Source organism: Hermetia illucens, chromosome 3 (genome assembly GCF_905115235.1).
Source record: "Hermetia illucens chromosome 3, iHerIll2.2.curated.20191125, whole genome shotgun sequence".
NCBI lineage: Eukaryota > Metazoa > Arthropoda > Insecta > Diptera > Stratiomyidae > Hermetia > Hermetia illucens.
Genome location: NC_051851.1, coordinates 146,660,660 through 146,682,431, shown reverse-complemented (window position 1 = coordinate 146,682,431; position 21,772 = coordinate 146,660,660). Strand labels below are relative to the sequence as shown.

Here is a 21,772-nt window from a genome sequence, read left to right as displayed (position 1 = left end):
AGATTATTACCCTGATTTGACTCAGGTACTCATTCACAGCTGAGTCAACTGGTATCCGACGTCAAATCAAGATACAAATTCCACTGCCACCAGTGAGATTTGAACCGCGACCTTCCGTACGACAGCTTTGCGCTCTAACCACTCAGCTATCCGGACATCAGCTTTACCCCTTTTGTTGAGAATTTTTGAGAGGAGTTCCTTCAAAGTTAGAGCCATATCATCCGCGCTGATGATAACTCGCTAACGAAGATTGGCCTGAACTTCTAAGTTGCCCATCTAATGGGATCCCAATGTAACCAAAATGTCAGGCAGAAAACTTTCCATCCACTTAAGAAAAAGGATATTGGAAATTTAGAAATGAGGACTCGACCTCTCTGAACATTCCATTTAAGCAAATCAAGGACGGAGCAAATGGATTTTGGAGTTTGAATTTGGGAACTAACAATTCTGATAAGAGCACAATCCATTGACAAGTAGTGACTCTTAAAAAACCTTTTTAGAAAATGAAGGCAACTAAAGCTTTATAGTTGTTCACCCATCCGAGCGGATGTGAGCATATCGCCCCTTCCATATGATTAGTGCTAAGGCTAATGAAATCTGTAAGATGGAATAGGATAAAGAAAATGTCACGATTTTCTGGGCTATCGTACTATAAACGTCGGCATCGAAAACCAACCAACCAACAACATCAAACCGCACTGGTCAAACACGAAGAATAAGGATATTAGAATACAACTTTGAAATCGTTGATAATTTCTCCTATCACAACCGATAACAGCTACGATGAGGAAATCCGCGCACGGTTGTTGTCAGCCAACAGAGCCTATTTCAGCTTACAAAAACTGTTCCGCTCGAAACGTCTCACCATAGGGTCAAAGCTCTTACTGTACAAGACTATGATCTTGCTAGTCCTCATGTATTCCTCGGAGACTTGGGTTCTTAGCAAGAAGAATTGCGAACTCTTGGCCGCGTTCGAGAGAAGAATCCTCTGAAGAATTTTTGGCCCCTTACATGAGGATGGACGATTCCGTAGCCTACATAACGATGAAATCTATGAGCGATACCATGACTGTCCGGCTGTGGATAAAATCCGACTCAATAGGTTACGGTGGGCGGGTCACTTAATCCGTATGGATGAGGATGATCCAGCCCGGAAAGTCTGTAAGGGCAATATCTATAGTAGAAAAAGAAGACGAGGCAGACCCCGCCTAAGATGGAGCGATGGCGTAGGTCAGGACGCCAGACAGCTTTTAGGGATATCGAATTGGTGAACCTCGGCGCAAAACCGGGATGTCTGGAGTTCCTTATTAAGGCAGGCCTAGACCGGATACCGGTTGTTGCGCCGTTGATGATGATCGTACTATAAACATTGAATTTCAATATCATACCACAATGGGTACATATTTTTTGTTTATTCCTGAAAACATAAAAGATAGAAATCCCAGCGAATAGCATGCAATCAATGTCATAAAAACCAATCAAATTAAGTTCGCAAAAGAGTCGATCGCTTAGTTTCATGTGGAAAAAACAGCCAGAAATTGCTTGCCAATTAAGCATTCATTTATAAAGCACATGCGCTGAACTACCTATAAATTCACGACCAAATAATTTTCGCATTTAATAAATTCAAGCAATTCATTACCACACGCAACACTTCCTTAAACTCAATTATGAATTTTATCGTGCAGAACAATTTTATTCGCATTGTGCTCGCCACTGGCTATTAATTTGTTATGCAAATTCACCTACAATCACTTGACAATGCAAATTGCAATCAGATTGGAATAATTTGATAGAGCGGTACGGATTCAACTGCGAAAAAAATCTGATCAAATGCAATTCTATAGTTAATAGCTTTGAACTTGGGGAGTTGAATGTGTGTACGGTCAAATTACTCCAAGATAAATTCATGTCAATTGGAGGCTAGGCTTCTTGAGCCTTCTTATCAATTAGCGCGTCTCCAAGACTATTCTACAACTTATCATACTCGTACAAACGATAGGTTGGGGTTGTAAGTGAAAATTACTCTCGACAATGCATTGTATCTTAAGAAATGGTTCTTTGGCACTTATTGTATCTTTAAAAATAAATGATGATGCAAATTGACGATAATTTTTCAGAGTTATTTTGCCAATAACAATATCATGGTAATTGTCTCCCAGAAATTGTTGGTTGGAAAATACAGAAGACCATTTCCCAGCAGTATTGACTCTTTCTATAAACCTATTGAATATTCTTTAAAGTTTTACTGTGTCATTGTGAAACTTTTCGGACGTATTGATGAAATATTTTGACGGCCACTTCTAAAGAAGATTGGGTGACCCTGAAGGACGCCGATTCAGTCCTGTAAGCGAAAACGACTCAAAGTTGTTATCACCCTTATTTCCCTGGTTTCGTCAGATTTGCGGAATACCTAGCGCATTTTCAGAATCTAAATTCGGTAGGTTACATCTGATCAGCTTAGCAGTATTAAGGCTCTGCCACTTGCCATAGGAAGCTTGTTTCCAGTTTTTAACAGCAGTATTAGCCAATGATATTGAAACCCCAATTGCTGGTTCCGGTCCGGACAAGGGGAAAATTGAATCCTCTTTTGCTAAAGCATCCGAGATTTCATTTCCCTCTACACCACAATGACCGGGTATACCCAGCATAGTCCCACCGTAATGAATCTAGAAACAGAGTTCAATCGGTTTCTACATTCCTGCATAGTTTTTGAAGTAATCAAAGGACTACCCAACGCTCTCAATACAGCTACAGCTTCCAATGCGCTTGCCCTTCAACCGATCGTTAATCATCCAGGTCGAAGGATGACATACACTTCAACCTGAAAGACCGTTGCATATTGTCCAAAGGGAAAAGCGCACTTCTCGTTTTTATTCAAAGGGTGCTTCGGAACCATGTTCTGTTTTTGAGCCGTCGATAACTTGATATCTTCTACCTAACAGATGTATGGGGGTCCAAGAAGGCATTGAGAAAACTGGTTTCAGATCTCTTAATAACTCTTTCAATACTCTTTGCTGCCACGTTCGTTGTTTCCTCATAGACCTAATCGAATTAGTATATGAACTGCTCTCAATGAAGTGCTTTGAATAAACAAATCCAAAGGCTGCAAATGGAGTAATGCAATGTCGTGCTCATGGCACCGGTAATACCCAAACATCCAGTTCTTTGCAGTGTGGTTAGTTTACAGCGAAAACTCTTCTGTTTCACCTTAACCCACCACACTACGGATGCATAAGCGAACATCGGCCTATTAATAGCGACATTCATTCACATAACTACCTGAGGCCTAAGTCCCATATCGAGACAAATGACCGCCTACACAGCCCATAAGCTGTGAGAGCTCGTTTCATCTTTACCTCTACATGTTAGTTCCAAAGAAGCTGCTTGTCTACAATAACTCCCAGATATTTCACTTCTTCGTAAAGTTGAAGGATTGTACCCCTCATCTCTGGAAGGCAAATACCATTAAGTTTCCTCCTTTTTGTAAATAATACCATTTTGGTTTTATTAGGATTTACTTAAAGTCCATGCGTGAGGCACCAACTGTCAATCAAATCAACGGTGCGTTATGTATTTTTACACACACCGTTCGAAGATACCGACAAACTACTAGCACAACCACTTCATCCACATAAATTTAAGCGTGTATTAGCAAGGTTTGCAGTTCGCGTAGTAGTAAGTCGATCAATATAGTCCACCGAAGTGGCGATAGCACCCCTCCTTGAGGGCAGCCTTTCGTCGCTTCCGTAGATAGGTATAGAACAACCCCCACGTTAGCATAACATAAATCCACTTTATTAAAGTTTCATCAACACTATGCTCTCTCTGCACCACAGAGATTTTGGAAGGGCGCACAGTCAAACGCCCCTTCAATGTTCACGAACAACCCCATCTGCGTACTCGGCTTTTAGAAAAAGACAAGAACAGTTAATGAAGCAGTTGTGCGCCAATCAAGAGGAGAAAACGAGGCAGGGAAGCACTTAAATGGATGACGAGGAACTCAGCTCCCTGAAAAGTCTCATCGATACCGCAATTCCAGCTCGGTTGATGCGAACTCTATGAATAAGACACCTACCGCCTGCTCTGGTCAGCCATTACAAATTGCGATTTAGCTAATAAGGACTACGAAACATTTCCCTCGGCACCAAGCATCGTGGACATAACACCAGATATACCAACATCATCACTTTCAGAGTCAGAAACCCGTTCCATGAAGCTAGTCCAACATTTGTCAAACCGACTCGCAGAGCGGCGGGTGGTGATATGGGCAGTTAAACAGCCGCGATTCGCCCTGTTAATTCATCCACACTGTCGGTGCAGATCCAAAAATCTTTGTTTCCAGGGTATATGCTGGCATCACTGGAAGCTCAATTTCGAACTCATTAAATGCACAAAAAACTATAGAATTGGACTTCCAAGAACGCAAATAACCCAACATTTCATCCTCTTCACGCCGGATAATACCAAAATTGGTAAACCGAAGTGACAGCGATCTTCCGACAATTCCAGCTTACTGACAATATCGAGCAGCGAAAAAGGCTTAGGCATTACTTCCCACAATGATACTTCTTGATGAGGAGCGACGTAATGACGTTAAGGTTGTGGATTAGCTTCGTATCCAGAAAAATCTCCACACTACCACCTGGATATTGTTAGTCAGTAGACCACGAGAATGGACTGGCAGATTGGAATTTTCCTGATTAAAAAGAAATGACGCTCTTCTACGAACTCGAGATACTTTACAATTTTGTAATTTACTGTAAATCAAGGGAAGTAGTGAATCCAGGTTCTAATTCAACAATATATGCGATGGATACACCGCAATTGCCAAAATAATCATAAAGAGTCAATAGAGAGATAAGGAAATTCTTCCGGGCTCTATTCATTTCCCTTTTCCTTCCTAATGAAGCATACAAAAGAGCTATCCAATTTGACAAGATAAGAGCAGGCTACGATATCAACACCCCATATTTTTTACATTTACACGCGAGGATCTAGACATCTAATATAATCAACTAAATACTCAATTGGGAAGAGCAAAAGATAGACTTAATGATGGTAACGCTTTTGCGAACCGCCTAAATGGCTTGAGGCGAATGCGGATACTGGTCAAAGAACGTGGTCAGCAACGGGGCAACCTACGTTTGCGGAGTGTGTGAAATGAATTTCATAGATTACACCCAAATGACAGTTTTAGACCGATGCATAGCCCTCAATTCACAGGCTGATGGCTCAAAATGATATTAGCGTTGCCTTGGTAATTGAAGAAATGATACTGCGTACTTGGTGCACGCTTCCATCCCAATAATCTGGCAAGCGTGAAGGTGATATTTATTCTCAAATGTGAGAAATCTATCTTCACGGATGCTAAAAGTTTCTGACTGAACAGTCCAACTTCCTAAAAGGATCAGAAAGGCTACTAGATGTATCCCTAAGTAATCGTTACTGCAGTCAACACGCCTACCAGAAAACCAAATTCACGGAGAAAACACTCCATGAATTTACAACGTAAAATTGAGGAGATATCCAAAGAAAGATTCACTTTGAGTGCATTCATGGATATCGTCGCATGGATACGATTAGAATAGAGAAAAATACATATCGTGGTCAGAACAAGATCGATTGAAACAAACTATCTTAGGGATTGCTCGCAGGGAAGGATTTTCCTGATGCTCTAACTCCTAGTTCTGAAGAGGCGATCCTTTACGCAAGCATTTGACAGCAAGATATTGGCAAATTTAAGGAGACAGTATTTGTTTTGGTTACCTAAGAAGTGCTGTGGCATTGGATGGTACGCCTTTCACTACAACCTCATCTTCTTGGAGGTGCCATGTATTAATTTGGAAATCCTGGACAAGTAACAGGCCTGCACATGATTTCGCTTCTGATTTGGATGTAGGGTATTCGCACATTGTTGATAATGGGTCAAGCCATCTGTAGTAAAATTCGCTCTGAAGGGCTGAGAAGTACATGATAGAGTGGCTATATTATTCCTCTTGCATCGCAACCAGCGTGCTTATTAATCGGGAAAATCTTGTTAGACGGCTCTCCATCACTTGGTATCAAGGATTGAGAAGAAAATAACTGAGACGATTGATCCCACAATTGATATATTTGATATAACCAGTCGTGATGAAGCCCGTGGTACCAAAGGAATACTACTATGGTGGCCAAAGGTGGGGCAGAGGCAAGCTGTTAAGAAACTATCCTCACTCCAAAGGTTTGTCTGTCTTTGTATTACAGGTGCCACACTTTCCTTGCAAAAACTGCTACAATTACCACCCTCATCTCGCATCTCGTTGTAAAGGGACATTCCCATTGCATCAAGATTTGCAGCGTACAGGCTTCATTGGAATGACATGTGGCACCTATGGCATAGGAAAATTACTAACGAAATCACAAACCTAACCTGGTAGATGGGCAGGGATCTCATTGAAATACTGCTTCGCTTCCAAAGTCGAGACCACATATATTAGGAAAGATTTGAATCATTAAAGTGAAAAATTTAAGACAGAAGATGGAACTGGAGTACACGAAGTGAACTCGGGACACAACATACATCAAACCTTAGGTCTAGCACTATTTTTTAGGCCAAGGGTTATGCGATATGCCTGTGCTATTCAGGCTACCTCATCACCCCAGCCAAATCTAAACCGATATGGGAATGCCACCAAAAACTTAAAATTCTAGACCCCAACAACGAAATAACGGCGCGGAAAATACACTTACACATTTGTACCATTTGTAGGACCGGAGCCTATTTTTGAAATTAGCAAAGCCGTAACTGTGGGATCCATACAAAGTTGACAGCTCAAGCAAGTAGTCCATCGGCTAGAAACAGCGATGGACTATAAGCATAGCTCGTTAATACTGCAGATTGGCGGCGGATTAAAACAACTGGAATTCTGAAGCTTGGTTAACTTAAAATGAAGATACTGATAACTCTAGGCAACCATCTTCACAATTCTGTAATGAAGATCCAACATGGAGACTGTGCAATAAAGATTACGAGACAGCCTCCTACGTTATATTGGACTGCCTAGCACTCTCACTATGGAAACATATCACAAGCAGAATAGCAAAATTCTGAAGAACAATAATGGCTGCGTTACATGACAAGCTCCAAAACTGGATCGAGCTCGGAAAGCACGACGGAGGCGAGATTTAACGTACTGATGTAGGCAGCGCCACTCAGCGATTATTAATCTTACGCAGCCCAACGTTTTTCGAACGATTACTTTAGTCATGACAAGCAAAGGACAAGAGAAAGAAAATCGCGCCTGCAGGTCCTGGTCCTGATCGGAAGTCGATTGTTCAGTGGGTGAACACGTTTATGGATACTGACAGTTTGTGTAAAAAAACATCCAGAGCCCTTAAACACCACCAGGACTCCAGACAACGTCGAGAAAGTACGGAGGGCAATTTTGAAATCCCCCAAAGCGATCTGCACGCAAACATTCAGTTGCTCTTAGCATTTCTGATCGCACAGTAAAACGAGTTGTTCATGAAGGCTTAAAATTTAATCTATACAAACTGGCAGTGGTGCAAAAAACTTAATACCCGTGATTCCGATTCACGAAAAAGGGCTTGTGAAGCCTTTGTCGAAAACCTGCCACACGATGCGCCTCTGTTCTTCATCATTGTCATCTACCAGGATGCGTTAATAAACAAAACATGCGATATTGGAGTAGGATGAACCTCTGAAAACTTCACGAACAGCCCGTGCATGCAGAACGTGTGACTGTTTAGTGTACATTATCGAAAGCTGGCATTATTGGAACTTGGTTTTTTTGAGGAAAATGACAAGGCAATTACAGTTACTTCTGACCGTTATATCCAGATGATTGCAGAATTTGTCTGTCCCAAACTTGATGAAATTAATCTGAGGGATGCGTTCGAACAAGACGGCACCACAGCTCACACGACACGAACATCAATGGCTCTCTCTCGCGAACGTTTTCCTGAATGCTTTATCTCTTTGAGGGGTGATCTTGAATGGCCAGCACGCCGGCCAGACTTAGCACCCTGTGATTTTTTTATGGAGACATCAAAAATCCTTGGTGTATACTAATCGTCCAAAGACCTTGGATATGCTGAAGACCATATTCGTGCTGTTATTACTAACATCGACACGGACACACTGGACAAAGTGGAGCAAAGCTTTCGATTTCCACTCTCTCAATATATTAACCAGAACAAAGGTCATCTTCAAGATATTATTTTCAAAAAGTAATTAAAAAAAACTTTAAATGTATCTCTATGTAAAAATAGAAAGATTAAAATGACATTTCCAGCAATTATTCTTTTATGATCTTTGCAAATAAGGACGTTCCCCGCCGCACCCTGTATTATATTCTCATCTACACTATTTACAGAACCACTTTTCAAACTTAAGTGTATGCCACAGAGACTAGCTGCGGATTCAATTAATTTTTGCAATTGAGGAGTAAATGAGATCTAGGGAAAACCCGTAGCTCAAGATTATTATTCTTAAAGTTATGAATACAAAATTATAGTGACAATTCGTTTCTTCCTCTGTTAACAGAGCCTAATATCAGGACTAAGATAACAAGTAGAGGAGATTTAATTAGCAATCAATAGTTGATATGATTCAAAAAAGGCTGTTAACCATAAAAATCTGATGTCAAGTCAATTTTTCCCTCTTAAATACGCCGTGAAAGAATATAATAATCTCACACGTATTCTACTCAACAAGTTTATAAAATACAACATCGTACGATCAAGAATCCATGCAGAAGTGGTTTTGTGACTTTTCTTTTTGATCTGGCTTCAAAGCCGCTACAGTACGTCTTTATCACGCCAAATATGAAACATTGATTGTCGAATAGGCTAAATTAAATTGACACAACCGGCAATATACTGATTATAATCAAATGTCTCCACTTACCTGAATAAATTATCGGAAATAAGTAGGGTTTCAATAGCTTGAGCTTCAGCAGCACGCATCACATGTTTTTTGCCGTAAAAAGCTTTAGACGGTTCGACTTGCAACATTGTATAAAAATTTTCTAATGCTTTCACTTCGCCAGCCGCCTTTGTGTCTGACATTTTTGCAGTCACCGCTGGGTCTTGGAGAACCTCTGCAATAGGAAGACGAAGGAATAAAGAATACGTTCCAACCAATAACACAATATTATATATGATTGATTTATAGAAACTCAAATGTATATAGTTCATCACAATTACCTTTCAAAGAATGTTTGAAACCGGACGAAGCATGCACCAAAAGAAATTTACTTTTATTGTCCAATAACACCTGCGGAGAACAATCGATTAATGGACGTGTTTATGCGATCATGAAAATTATCGAAATTACCTTATTATCTAATTTAACAGCTTGTTGGAACATATAATCGAAAAATTGGTCTTTAACAAATCCAGGCGATGCTATTAATATACATTTAACTACATTGAAATTTACATGCCGCAGAATGCCCTGCATTACGGCATCATAGAATTTAGCTAAACCCTTTTCGTGTTGCTGAACATTGCCCTTGCGCTTGCGTGGAATACCGACCTCGATTTTGCTACGTATCAATGTCATACTGGATGTGATCAGACAAACATGCGCTAAGCCATCTTGCATTATTACTGCAGCTACATCTGCATTTTGTGTCACATCACAGGCCATGTCAATACGTTCGAGTGATATCGTATCCCATTCGGCTTTTGTTAATTCAAATTTTCGATTCATTTCTAAGTCGAGTGTGTGATAGGCACCCATCTGAAATGAAAGGAGGCAAATTATATAGATTAATTTTTAATTAGAAAAAAAATTGATCTGGACAAATTTTTACATTTTTAGGGTGGAAGTAGAAGGAAAGAAGATGTGATTTAATACAAAAAAAAAAAAGAAAATCATAATAAACAGGCGAACATCGAACTCAAGAAGAAATATAAAAACTTGACTTCTTTTGCCAGTTAAATTCTTATTTCAAAATTACATTGACCACTTCTACGGTAATTGTTAAGGGAAAAGTCCTCAAGCACTCAAGCGGAGTAAGGCTTGACGGTCTCCCCACAGAGTTGTTTATCACTGCGCCTGCATTCTCCAAAGCTGCTAGTTCTACCCCTACAGAAATCCTGAGAATCCGAAGCCTTTCTCTGAGACTGATAAAAGGGGACGGTTAAGACACCAAAGAAGGCCACCCGTCTGGAGGGCGGCAATTTGCGTGCTCCCTGCCTTCACAAAAATAACGAAAATAATCCTGGAACACATCAAGAAACACTTCGAAAGCTTAAGTATACGAGAGCAGACTGTTTTCCGGTCTGGATCCGATCTGGATATTGACCACATTAACACCCTACAGGTCATTTGGGAACAGTGAACGGAGTTTAGATCTTCGTTTCACTTGCTCTTCATCGATTGCCTTCCGGAACGTGAACCGGGAGTGTATTTGGAGTACTCTACACAAGATTGGCATTAAGGAGAAACTAACAGCTGTCACGAGAGTCACATACGATGACGTAAAATGCCATGTGCATCGAGGTAAAAGCTCACAGCAATTTAAGGTCCCAAGATCGAAAGTACATCTTGTCAGTGACATTATTTGTTCCTGTTATCGGTGACGTCCTTCATGCTGCTCTATTCGTAGGGCATGGAAGACCTTGACTTTGACTACGCTAATGAAATCATCTGTTTGCTCTTTCAGCTAGTCATGGACCTTGGCTAGGTGGCTCTGGATATGGAAAAATTGGTAAATAGGGTCGGATGAAAAATAAACACCAACAAAACCAAGATTCTGCGTCTGACTGTCAATTACACTCTCCCTGTCTTCGTTAATAGGCAGGCTTCGATCAATTTGCATATTTAGCACCGAACTGGATGTCACCCGACGTATTAACACAGTCTTTGCTGCCTTGTCTAAAATCTGCAAATGTAGTTACCCCAACACCAAGATCAAGTTGAAAATATTTCGTGTTAATAATGTTCTTTCCGTATTGCTATGTGCAAGTAGCACATGCGAAAGAATCCCCATTGTCACTCAAAAGCTCTAAGCCTTTGAAAACAACTACCTGTGACGTATCATCCGATTACGCTGGTCTGATACTATTTCAAACAAAGAACTTCGTCGGCGCAGAGGCCAGTAACCCATGGACGATGTGGTCAAAAGGCGGAAATGGCAATGGATAGGTCACACACTAAGGAGGGGCAACAATTCCATTAGTTACTACACCATGCAGTGGAACCCACTCTCCCAGTATGACCGACCAGCGGTTCCCCCCGAGAGAACTTGGCGTTGTACAATAAAGAAGGAGTGTCGACGTCCCGGGAAGTTTATGGTCAAGGTTAAGGAGTTAACCCCGTCGGAATTTTGCTACGACTACAGATATATTTCCAGGATAATGCTTTCTTCAGAATCCGTATCTTCGTATACCGCAAACAATTTATTGGAATGAAAAAGTGAAAAAATAATAAACCAAACGACGGATTCAGGGAGTACGTTGTGGACAATCATGTATAATGATGTTTCGGTTGCTTGGGAGTACGCAACAGTAGGTTACATCGACAATGATGATGCCCAATGTTTTACGCCCACGATTCAATCGTAGGTTGCTCACAGCCAGAAAAATACACACCACCTTGATTGACGCAAGTTCAGATTTAGGGGGTGCACTACAATGCCACCCTAAGAGAGTGTTGCACCTTCAAGCCAGGGCTGCTTTTTGTGCCAGGTTACGCTAATGCGTAAAGCAATTCCATAACGCAATTCACTATTGGCTGACAGAATTGATCCGAAATATTTAAATCGGTCAGTTCTTGGCAGGTCACTGCTACTGACAGTGATGGTGCCTGTTTCAGTTTTATTCAGACTCAATCTGTGTGAGTGTCGCAAGAGGCGATCATTCCATTCTTGGACAAGTTGCCTGAGATTAGCTTTGCTACAAGATGCCAGGAGAACGTCTGCACAAAGTAATGTAGGACTCGGAACGTTAAATGTCCCGTGTAACAGTGCCCTTAACAAGAATAAAGAGGAGTGGTGATAGGGCGCTTCCTTGATGAACATTGGCAGAGATAGAAATTCGCTTTGATACACCCATTACACTTCGAACTTTGCTTTTCGAATCCTGGTAGAGCAATTAAACCCCTGGCACTGAGTATTGCTGCAGAGCATACCAGATGAACGGTCAAACGCTCTCCCCTGATTCAGAAATGTAATGTAAAAAGGGCGTGTATTGTTCCACTAGTTCCGCAGTTCTCGACAAATCTGCATGATTCCCGGTTATTTAAACGATGTTACGAATACGGTTGCCAAGAAAGGGATCTAAATCTTCATAGAATGTGATAGTAACCAGATCGGACGGTAATTTAATCATTCTGCCCGACTGCCTTTTTTTCCATATTGGAACTTTCGAGCTTCCTTGCCAATCAGATAGTGTTCTATCCTTTTCAATAGCCCCATTTAAGGATTCACTAAGCTAGTGTTGGGTCCCAGCTCTTCGCTTTCCAAAGCTCAGATGTGATTTTATCAACTCCTGTCGTTTTACCCGATTTGATTAGTTGATTGCTTCCTCGACTTCACCGTCGCTGACAGGTGAATTTGCTCCAAATGGCAGTAGTGCTTGTGGGAGTGGGGGATGAAAAAATTCTTTCCTTCAAATCTGTTCGAAATATTGTCTGAATTCGAAATTGAAGCCAAACTCAGGATTAGAATGAGTCAATCTGTCGCTCAAGTGAAGCTACAAGACCAAATAAAAAGTATTTCGGCACAGACTCCGCGATTAAAACAAGACGATAGGCTGACCCTGATATTATTCTACACCGCTTTCAAGTATGTGATCTGAAAGGTACGCTACTGTACAAATCAAGTGGACGAGAGAATATATTCGTGATATGTTCGAGAAGAGCGCGAAGGCGGCTCTTTTATATTACTCGAGTTAGTTGACCTAAAAATAAAGGAAGAGATGACCAAAATCATGATACAAGGCACAAGGAAAAGGTGAATCAAACAAAACGTGATTCAAAGCGATCACAACTCTGAGCAAGTCGAAAGTTTTGTATCCTTAGGTAAAACTTTGAAAAAGGACAACAACGAAATAGACGAAATCAACAGGCAAGTATTCCGGCTTGTCTTGTGTTACCATAGCGAGACGTGGCCGGTGAACTAGGCCAGAAAACAAAAAATCAATGCTTTCAAACTTCTGGTCTTCAGAAGAATCTTAGGTCCAAGAGGATGGACAGCGTATGACTAGTGCATTACAACAGTCAATTGTATATATTATACAACGAAACAGAAGCCGCCATCAATATTATCACTCGAAAGCTCCGTGGGCAGTCAATGCAGAGCGGAGGGCAGAAGAATTTATAGAAGCCTATTCAGAGCAACACATGGTGACATGGTTCTCCCAAAAGCCGCGACAGTAGAAACAAAAGATCTTAAGGGCCTCCTAATCGCTCAGAATGAGAAGCGACTATGGAGAGAGGATCAACCAGAGAAGTAGACCTGCTGCCCAATGAAGAGCAGAAGCTGGACGATCTAGACCTAGGACTCCTAGGGCTCAGGGCGGGCAGCGATGCGCAGGAAAGCGCCATGTCGAAGGAGGAGGGCAATACTTCGACAGTGGAGAAGAGCTCCAAATAATAACGGAGCCAAGGACCAGCACTAAGATAGCCCAGATAAACATCCACCATGCGAAAGCTACATCTGCGGTAATTGCAAGGGCAAGTTCCAAGAAGAACATTGGAATAGTGCTGGCTCAGGAGCCCTGGGTGTGCCGGGGGCAGATTCGCGGTCTGCAAGGAGGAAGCATGCAGGTAATTTGGGACTCCTCTTGTGAAAAACCAAGAGCTTGCATAATTCTTAAACGTAATTTAAAATACATATATCTTTTAGAGTTCCTGACCGGGGACTTTGTGGCTATCCAAGTCTGATTGGAAGCCGGGAGGAGGACTTGAGAGGCAGTCGTGGCATCGGGATACTTCCCAGGAGATGAAATCCAGGCTCCACCGGAACAAATCACAAAACTGGTTAAATATTGTGAGAAGAGGGCGTTACCGCTTCTCCTCGGCTGGGATGCCAACGCCCACCACGAAGTCGCCATTGACGCTTATGAGGCCAGCTGTCCGCCTAAGACAGTTAAGTCATCAAGGGATCTATCATGGTGGAACAGGAACCTGGCCAGAATGAGAACAGAAGCACGAAAACTCTTCAACCGGGCAAAACAAACCGGGGACTGGCAGAGGTTCAAAAATGCACTGACTGCGTATAGCAACGCGATCAGGGCAGCAAAACGGAACAGCTTCAGGGAATTCTGTGAAGGGATTGAACAGATCGCAGAAGCAACTAGGCTTTACAATATCCTGTCTGTTTGAAGAAGGAAGATGGGACATTTACCCAGAATGAGGAGGACAGGGTACACCTGCTTCTCAGAACTCATTTCCGGGGGTCCTACCCCACAGTGGCAGGCGACAAGATTCTGCCTGACACCCGAACAACAAATAAAAGGAGAACTGGAAACTGACAAAAAAGGTAAGCTCAGAAGCTAGGCTAAAGTGGGCAATGGGAACTTTTAAACCACTGAAATCAACCGGAGTAGATGGCATATTCCCAGCACTAATCCAGAAAGACCTAGGAATCATCTTAGAGTCTCTTCTGAGCGTGGTAAAGGGGAGCATAGCATTGGGATACATATCAAGGGCATGGAGATGGGCAAAAGTGGTTTTTATTTTGAAAGCGAGTAAAAAGGATCCTTTTCACCCTAAATCTTCCAGACCAATTTGCCTAACATCGTTCGTATTCAAAAAGGCGTAGAAGATCATAGACAACTATATGAGAACTAACGTTCTAAAGCGTAATCCCCTACATCACTGTCAACACGCTTACCAGGCGGGACGGTCAACTGAAACTGCTCTGTATCAGCTGACAGATGTATTACGGGATGCCATAGAGACAAAAGAAATAGAATTGTCTGTGTTTTTGGATATCGAAGGAGCATTCGACAACACATCGCACACAGAGATACAAGATGCCCTTAGCCGCAAGGAAGTGCGAAACACCGTGGCATTCTGGATGGGCAAAATGCTAGAAAGCAGGCAAATGAAAGTCCCGTCAGGTACAAATCATATTGTGCTATCGCCGCTTATGTGGAGTATAGTAGTGGACGAACTCCTGGACGTGCTAACACACAATGGAATACAAGTCCAGGGTTACGCGGACGACATTGTTGTAATTTGTAGGGGCAAATATGAGGATACCCTATGTGATATAATCCAAACTGGACTAAGGGTTACTGATGCCTGGTGCAGGAAGGTGGGACTGCGGATCAATCCAGCCAAAACCACCATAGTGTGGCGCGGCAGGATTCGCGGCATCCGAAATTTATTTCGAATGTTACGAATGCGAACAAATAGATGGCGCGGAACTCTCCACTTTTAGAACTCGCCACGGGAGTGGAGGATTAGCGGTGAGAAAGTGCCGTTGGTTGGGACTTTCTTTACATTTTCTTTACATCTCGCTTATGCTCAAGGGCAAAACAATTTGAAATCGTGCGTACTCGCACTGATTTCCCCCATTGCGGGGCAAGGGGGAGTGTGGTAGCTGTCTAGTATCTAACTGTGGTTGGGACAGAAAAGACCGCATGGAAATAAGCCGGTCTCTTCTGCCTCAACCACCAAGGAGGTTGGAAGTTCGAGTACACACAAATATCTTCATCAAAATATCTTCTCATCAAATTGTGCTGACTATATTTTATTCTATTTCGATTATAGAAATATGCAGTCGAGTCGTATAGAATAGCCAATTTGAGGTGAATTTAGTAAATTATATTCATATAGGCAAATCGTTTAAATATACAATTTTGTTATGTAGTGAAAATTGCATGTTTTATTTGAGCTGCAGAGTTCGGTTGTCGGTAATCTTCCGGTGTATCATATTTTCGCGACCCCGATAGCAACTACTTTCACTTTTTCATCAGAAATGATAAGTTTTCCTAATATAATAGTTTTGCAGATGTGTAATTCTACACTAAAATAGTACCATTCACTAGGAGGCGTAAGCTTGATCACCTGAGGGCCATAACATTACATGATATGGAGGTGAAACGCGAAAGAAAGGTCAAATATTTGGAAATTACGCTAGACCAAAAATTACTCTGAAAGACACATGTCGGAAAGCCACGAGGGCTCTGATGATTTGTAGATCAATAGCAGGAAAAAAATGGAGTTGCAACCCGAAGATTCTACTTTGGATATATACTGCAATTGTAAGGCCAATGATTACCTATGGAGCGGTAATCTGGGCAGAAAGAATCGAACTCAGCACATAAGCCAGAGAATTACATAAGCTCCAAAGGCTGGCTTGCGTGTGTATCAGTGGGGCAATGAGGACATGCCCAACGGCATCCCTGGAGGTCCTTCTGGGATTAACCCCTCTCCATCTGCACACACAGATGCAGGCAAGGAGATCAATATTCCGGATGGCCGGTAGTATGAGTGAGGCGGAGAGCTGCCTAAATCGAAGGAAGATTGATATTCTTTCTTGGCGGTATCCCGAATTACTGATACCAAGGGATAACATGACAACGAGGTTTCACTTCGATAACAAGTTTGAAACACGTTGGAGTAACAAGGCAAACTGGGAGAGCGTGGCTGCGACATACGGCTTAAACCAGCAACTGATTACTTGGTACATTGACGGACCCCTCACAGCAGAGTGAGCGGATGCCGGTGTCATTGGTACAAGGAAAATGTACTTTGAGCCAATGGGCAGGTACACTAACATATTCTAGGCGGAAATATACGCCGTAGACAAATGTGCCTCCTTTAATTTCCAAAGGAACTACAGGGGGCAAAACATAGCTATTCTCACCGATAGCCAAGCAGCGATCAAGGCGCTTAGGTCCAACCAGGTGAACTCTAAACTGATATGGGAATGCCTTGAGAGACTGAATACACTCGGCTCGTCCAACAAGGTCTAGTTACTCTGGGTTGGGGGCAACGGGGCAGCGGACGAACTAGCCAAGAAGGGAGCAGAGACGCCTTTACACGGGCCAGAACCCTTCTGTGGAATCGAAAGCGATTTCATGGCTACGAATCTAAGAAATGAAGAGGAACGGTTGAGGGAACTATACTGGGTGGGTCTACCAGGGATGGAGCAGTCCAGGGTGCTCACCAAAAAGAACCTCCGAATCACAGTGGGAATTCTCACTGGTCACTGTCGGCTAAACTATCACCTGGGGAAGCTAGGGATATCTACGGACACTGCCTGCAGGTTTTGTGCCAAATGTGATGAAACCTCTATACACGTCCTGGGACAGGTTCCGGCACTTGTGCAAAGTAGGTCGAGGCATCTGGGGGGACACTTAATACCAGATGCAAAGAGAAGACTTTCCTTAACAGAATAATAATAATAAAAGCCAAGAAGGAAGATAAAAATCTATCTTGAAAATCCCGAAACAGACGGGCGGACTCAGTGGACAACGCAAATTATACGCTCCTCGAAATTAAGAAAACTCGGACGCTTGACCGAGAGGAGTGAAGATTTCGTGGTACAAAGGATCAACTTGAAAATATAGCGTCATAAAAGAACTACAATTATTTTGTAAGACAATGTCCATAGAATCCATCTGGCTGTCTGCACAGCTCGGACGCGTCGACAGACAAGAAAAATTGTCTCCTTTTATCACTGACACATGCACTACACCGAAAATTACCTTAACATATTGATTTTCTTCGACGTTACGCCCTTTAAGTCTAAGAACACAAGCTTGAGTATCAAAGTCAATCGATTCAACGGAGATTGTTAGTGTCGTCCTCACGCGACTGCTGGTGGAAGACCCTGTGGCTGTTTCGTTTTGAACCTGTGAAGTGGAATTCCATTCAGATCAGTCAATCACAAGAGAAAGTGGGCTCAAGCTTACCTTCCGGATGGTCGTGCTCCGGACGCGATCGCCCTCCGCAATCAAGTTGTAGGCATGCCACATATCCTCGGATTCCTCGGGAATCAGGCAGACGGTGCTGAAATCCAAGAGAAAACCACATCAGCCAGTCACCTCGGCATCCTAGCAGCCCATGCATATCCGATTCTCGGTATCAGCAGTCGCGAAATCCATCAAAACATAACCTCAACGGGGCTGGCGAATCGAAAACAGGCGCACGTCCTTACTTACCCCTGATTGCCCTTCTCGATCATCTTATGCACGAGCTTCATCTTGTCGACAGTCTCTCCACGTCTCGGAATCTACGTCAGTTGCAAGTAAAATTCTCGCTTTCGTTTTCGCTACCTGTTAAAGTTAATTCACTGCGCGATGTTTTCATTTTTGTTATGAACTGGCATGACATTGTCTTATGCCGTCCCCCCGATCGCGGTCCGGACACGTTTCACGACGCTCGACTGAGGACACGGTCGCTGGCTCGCAACCCCCACACAAAATGTTCCACGCATTCACGTCACTTTTCCACCCCAGCACGAAGAGGCCGAAAGATTTGTTGGTGCCGTCGTCGCGACACAATTGAAATCACACACAACCCGGATTGGCGGTGGATGTTTGCGAAAAGAAACGTCAAAATGTTGCCTTTCAATTTCACCCACAAACACACGTTCATATGCGGAGAGGGAGAGAGTGATTGGCCGCGGAATATGGGGTTTGGGGATAGGATGGGAAGCGGAGATCAGAACTACTATTGTGACCGCACATTGGCTCCGAGGGTGGAGGAGCGTTTTTTCTGGATAAGATTTTCAGACAATCTCCGATGAAATATGCAAGATTCAGTCCTAACAGGAGAATCGTAATTTACTCACGTTGCGAAATAAAACTCCACAACGCCTTCCATAGCTCGAAAGCGCTTTTCCGCCTCGTCCAACTCACCCTCGAGCCACAGACCACGGAGCCTCCCACGTCCCAACCAAAACAATTTCGCTAGCTTTTACCAAAACATATATTTCTCTGTATTTACAAAAAACTTACATCTAAACAAGAAGTCTTTCAATTTCCTGTTGGATACTTTGGATCTGGGACTTGAGTTGCGATCCCTCGTTGACGGTCACCGAGCAGGCGACGATCGGGCGTGAGACGCCGCAAGCGCGTCCCAGGGTTTGCTTCGACCGTACAAAAACGTACGGCACGTTCTTATCCTCGCACAACAGTGGCAAGTGAAGAATAATTTCAATTGGTTGCGCATCGGCCGCCATCACGATGAATTCCGCCAGACCACGGTTCAGGGTCTTGGTGGCCTCGTTGGCGCCCTTCCGGAGCTGATTGTAGTTCAACGCCTGCTGCAACAAATTCATGATCTTCGTGCTCAGCTGGGCATCGGCCAGAGGGAATGCTTTTGGATTAACTTCGTCAGTCTGGAATGAGAAATGGGAAAAACAACGCATGTGAATTTTTTAGGTTAAGTCGGCGTCGGCATCTTGCGAACAATTTATCCAAATGAATACACTAACTTACCATTGTAAAGTTGAAATAAGTTCACTTTTTTCTTATGATTCTTTAAAAAATTTGCGACCTCTCGGCTTGTGGCTTCACTGAGGGCAATTACAACAAAACTCGCAAATGCACACCGAACCAGTTCAGTAAACAGAGTTTTCTGTCATTAATCCAGCAATAATCAACACGTGCAGATACATGGGTACGTTCAAGGAATAAAATGATATTAATGATGTATCCCATGTCAGAAAGCTCAAATATGCTTTGTTTCTTTGTTTAATAAAACGAAAAATGAAATCGTTGAAAGAATTGAAAGGTTATTTCCGAAATTTCCCAGAAAATCAAATTTTATATTTTTTAGCTCATTAGCGTGCACAAATTAATACATTTTATTTTATTTATTTGAGGAATATTGTTCTAAATATACGCCACCAGTTAGAAATTATATTTGCTCTCCTGGTTTTTGTAAATTCTCAAAAGTATTTTTGATTTGTCATGAACTTAGTATCCTCTGTTCCTTAAGGGGTTGATCATGATACGGGAGTAGCGCCATCGAGGTACCCCAGCAAGTAGTTAGCCCAGTTAGCAATATACCTGCGTCGTAGATAATATCGTTGGGAAAATCTTCCTTTGAAGATCGGACTAAGGAACGAGTGACTGACACACGTCAGGACATGCTGGAAGTCCCTGAAGCCGTTCACAGCCCCTTCGAGACCCTTGCCTGGTAGTGGTGTGAACTGATACTATTAGATCGCATCGTCCTGTAAGAGTTCTGATCTATCCACAGGTCAGATCCCAAGAAACTAGGGTAGGCGCTTTGTTTCCGAAAGAACACAGCGTGAAATATCAGGCGATGAAGAGTCTAGTCGGACTATACGCTGTGCAAAGCCAAATGACTGGTGTTACGGAAGTGGCAACTCCAGTTCTCGGCAGTGCTCCTATCCTACAAAGAAGCCCAGATGAGATCGTTGAAACTGAACAGATGTCCTTAGACTCAGGTCCAATGAGAACCCAGTAGACCGTCCTTAGCAGAGCTATAGAAATAAGGTTTATTCAGAAGCACACGAAAGTTGTGAACTGTGGCTGTGACCTTCCTCTTGAAAGAATATCAGCAAAGACGTGAGAATCGACTTATGAAATTGGAAGAGCTGCTAGACCACATTTTCTTCTATTGACAGATAGCGATAGAAGGCGCACAAGAAGCGGAAGGTCCTGTTAGCTCCGATAAACGCCAACCGGACTGTAGATTGTCCTTGGCAGATGGAAATGAGGGAAACCAAGGGGAGGATGATGCATCTGAAGAAGACTTCATTCAGGTGATCTCTAGGGCACAAAAAAAGGCGAAAAGGATGCGATGAAACAACCCGCCGTGCCGGTAGAAAATGAGCTGAATAAGGACAGAGCAAATACAAATAGTTGAGAAGGAATAGAAAAGGTGAGTAAGCCGGTCCAATACCGGCAGCTCTTCTCATTAAACCGATGGAAGACAAGACCTTTGTGGAGGTTCTCCGCAAGATAAAATCAAGTCCAGTGATAGTAAAGTAAACGTGTATTTTATATAGAAAGCGACATCTGATGGAATTCTCATTTGATTATGGCCGAAAGCAATCGACAAGGACACTTTTTGTTGCACGGCTACAGGACTAGTGGCAGAGGAAGCTCTGTTTTCTAGTTTAGACCATATGTGCCCCGTTGAAATCCAAGATATTAACTGTTTTACAAAAAAGATCGAAGTGGCAGAGATCATCAAGTGTGCATGTCCATAGGCAACTAATGCCCGTATAGGCATCATCTTTGCAAATTTTTGATTTCAAAACCCCTTGAAAATGGATAAACAATACGCGAAGAAGCTTCCTAACAGTAGGAAAAGTAGAATTGGGGCTATCAACGCAGGCGGACATTGTCTTGGTCACGACAAAGCCACATTAAAACAGCAGAAGGGAAAGGATCCTAGAAACGTTGGTGCGGACATTGTGCCTAGGCTGCGAGTCACTGGTGCCATAGGTAGAGGAGTGGAAAATTTCTCGGTAAGCGACCGCCAATATATCACCTTCGAAGTGATTACTGCTATATCTCAGCGTACACTAGTTCGGCCCGTTCCTTCCGCATAATAGGTGAACAATGGGAGATTCATCGAAGTTCTTAGGGGAAGAAAGGGTGCAGTGAAAAATACTTCTGGGGTGGAGAAACTGCAACTGGTACGGTCGTAAGCTCACTAATCAACTTGATAACGCAGCTTTCACTCGCCTTCTCTATAATGGTGGCGGCGAAATCTTCCGAGTTACAATAGGAGTATCATAAGCTCCGCCGAATCGGGTGATATCTGCCTACCGTACTGTCTCCCAACAGAGGGCGGTGATCACGGAAGTGATCAGATCTA

At 42.7% G+C, this 21,772-nt stretch overlaps 2 protein-coding genes across 2 annotated transcripts in view; both read right to left on the bottom strand.

Annotated features, from left to right (window-relative positions):
• LOC119651042 (protein pelota) overlaps positions 1 to 18,556 on the bottom strand; it is an 84,165-nt gene extending 65,609 nt beyond the window's left edge. The window contains exons 1-6 of the mRNA XM_038054362.1: positions 18,133 to 18,556; positions 17,884 to 17,980; positions 17,677 to 17,823; positions 9,341 to 9,748; positions 9,211 to 9,280; positions 8,912 to 9,104 (exon numbers count right to left, since the gene is read on the bottom strand). Of these exons, the coding sequence (XP_037910290.1) occupies positions 8,912 to 9,104; positions 9,211 to 9,280; positions 9,341 to 9,748; positions 17,677 to 17,823; positions 17,884 to 17,980; positions 18,133 to 18,173 (956 nt within the window). The 5' untranslated portion in view covers positions 18,174 to 18,556. The remainder of the gene's footprint in view (positions 1 to 8,911; positions 9,105 to 9,210; positions 9,281 to 9,340; positions 9,749 to 17,676; positions 17,824 to 17,883; positions 17,981 to 18,132) is intronic.
• Positions 18,557 to 18,887: 331 nt separating this feature from the next.
• Positions 18,888 to 19,574, bottom strand: LOC119650846 (NHP2-like protein 1 homolog). The gene is made up of 2 exons (XM_038053991.1): positions 19,414 to 19,574; positions 18,888 to 19,313 (listed from the first exon to the last, which is right to left on the bottom strand). The coding sequence occupies exons 1-2, from the start codon at positions 19,414 to 19,416 to the stop codon at positions 18,933 to 18,935; spliced, it is 384 nt and encodes a 127-aa protein (XP_037909919.1). The 5' UTR covers positions 19,417 to 19,574; the 3' UTR covers positions 18,888 to 18,932.
• Positions 19,575 to 21,772: the final 2,198 nt, after the last annotated feature.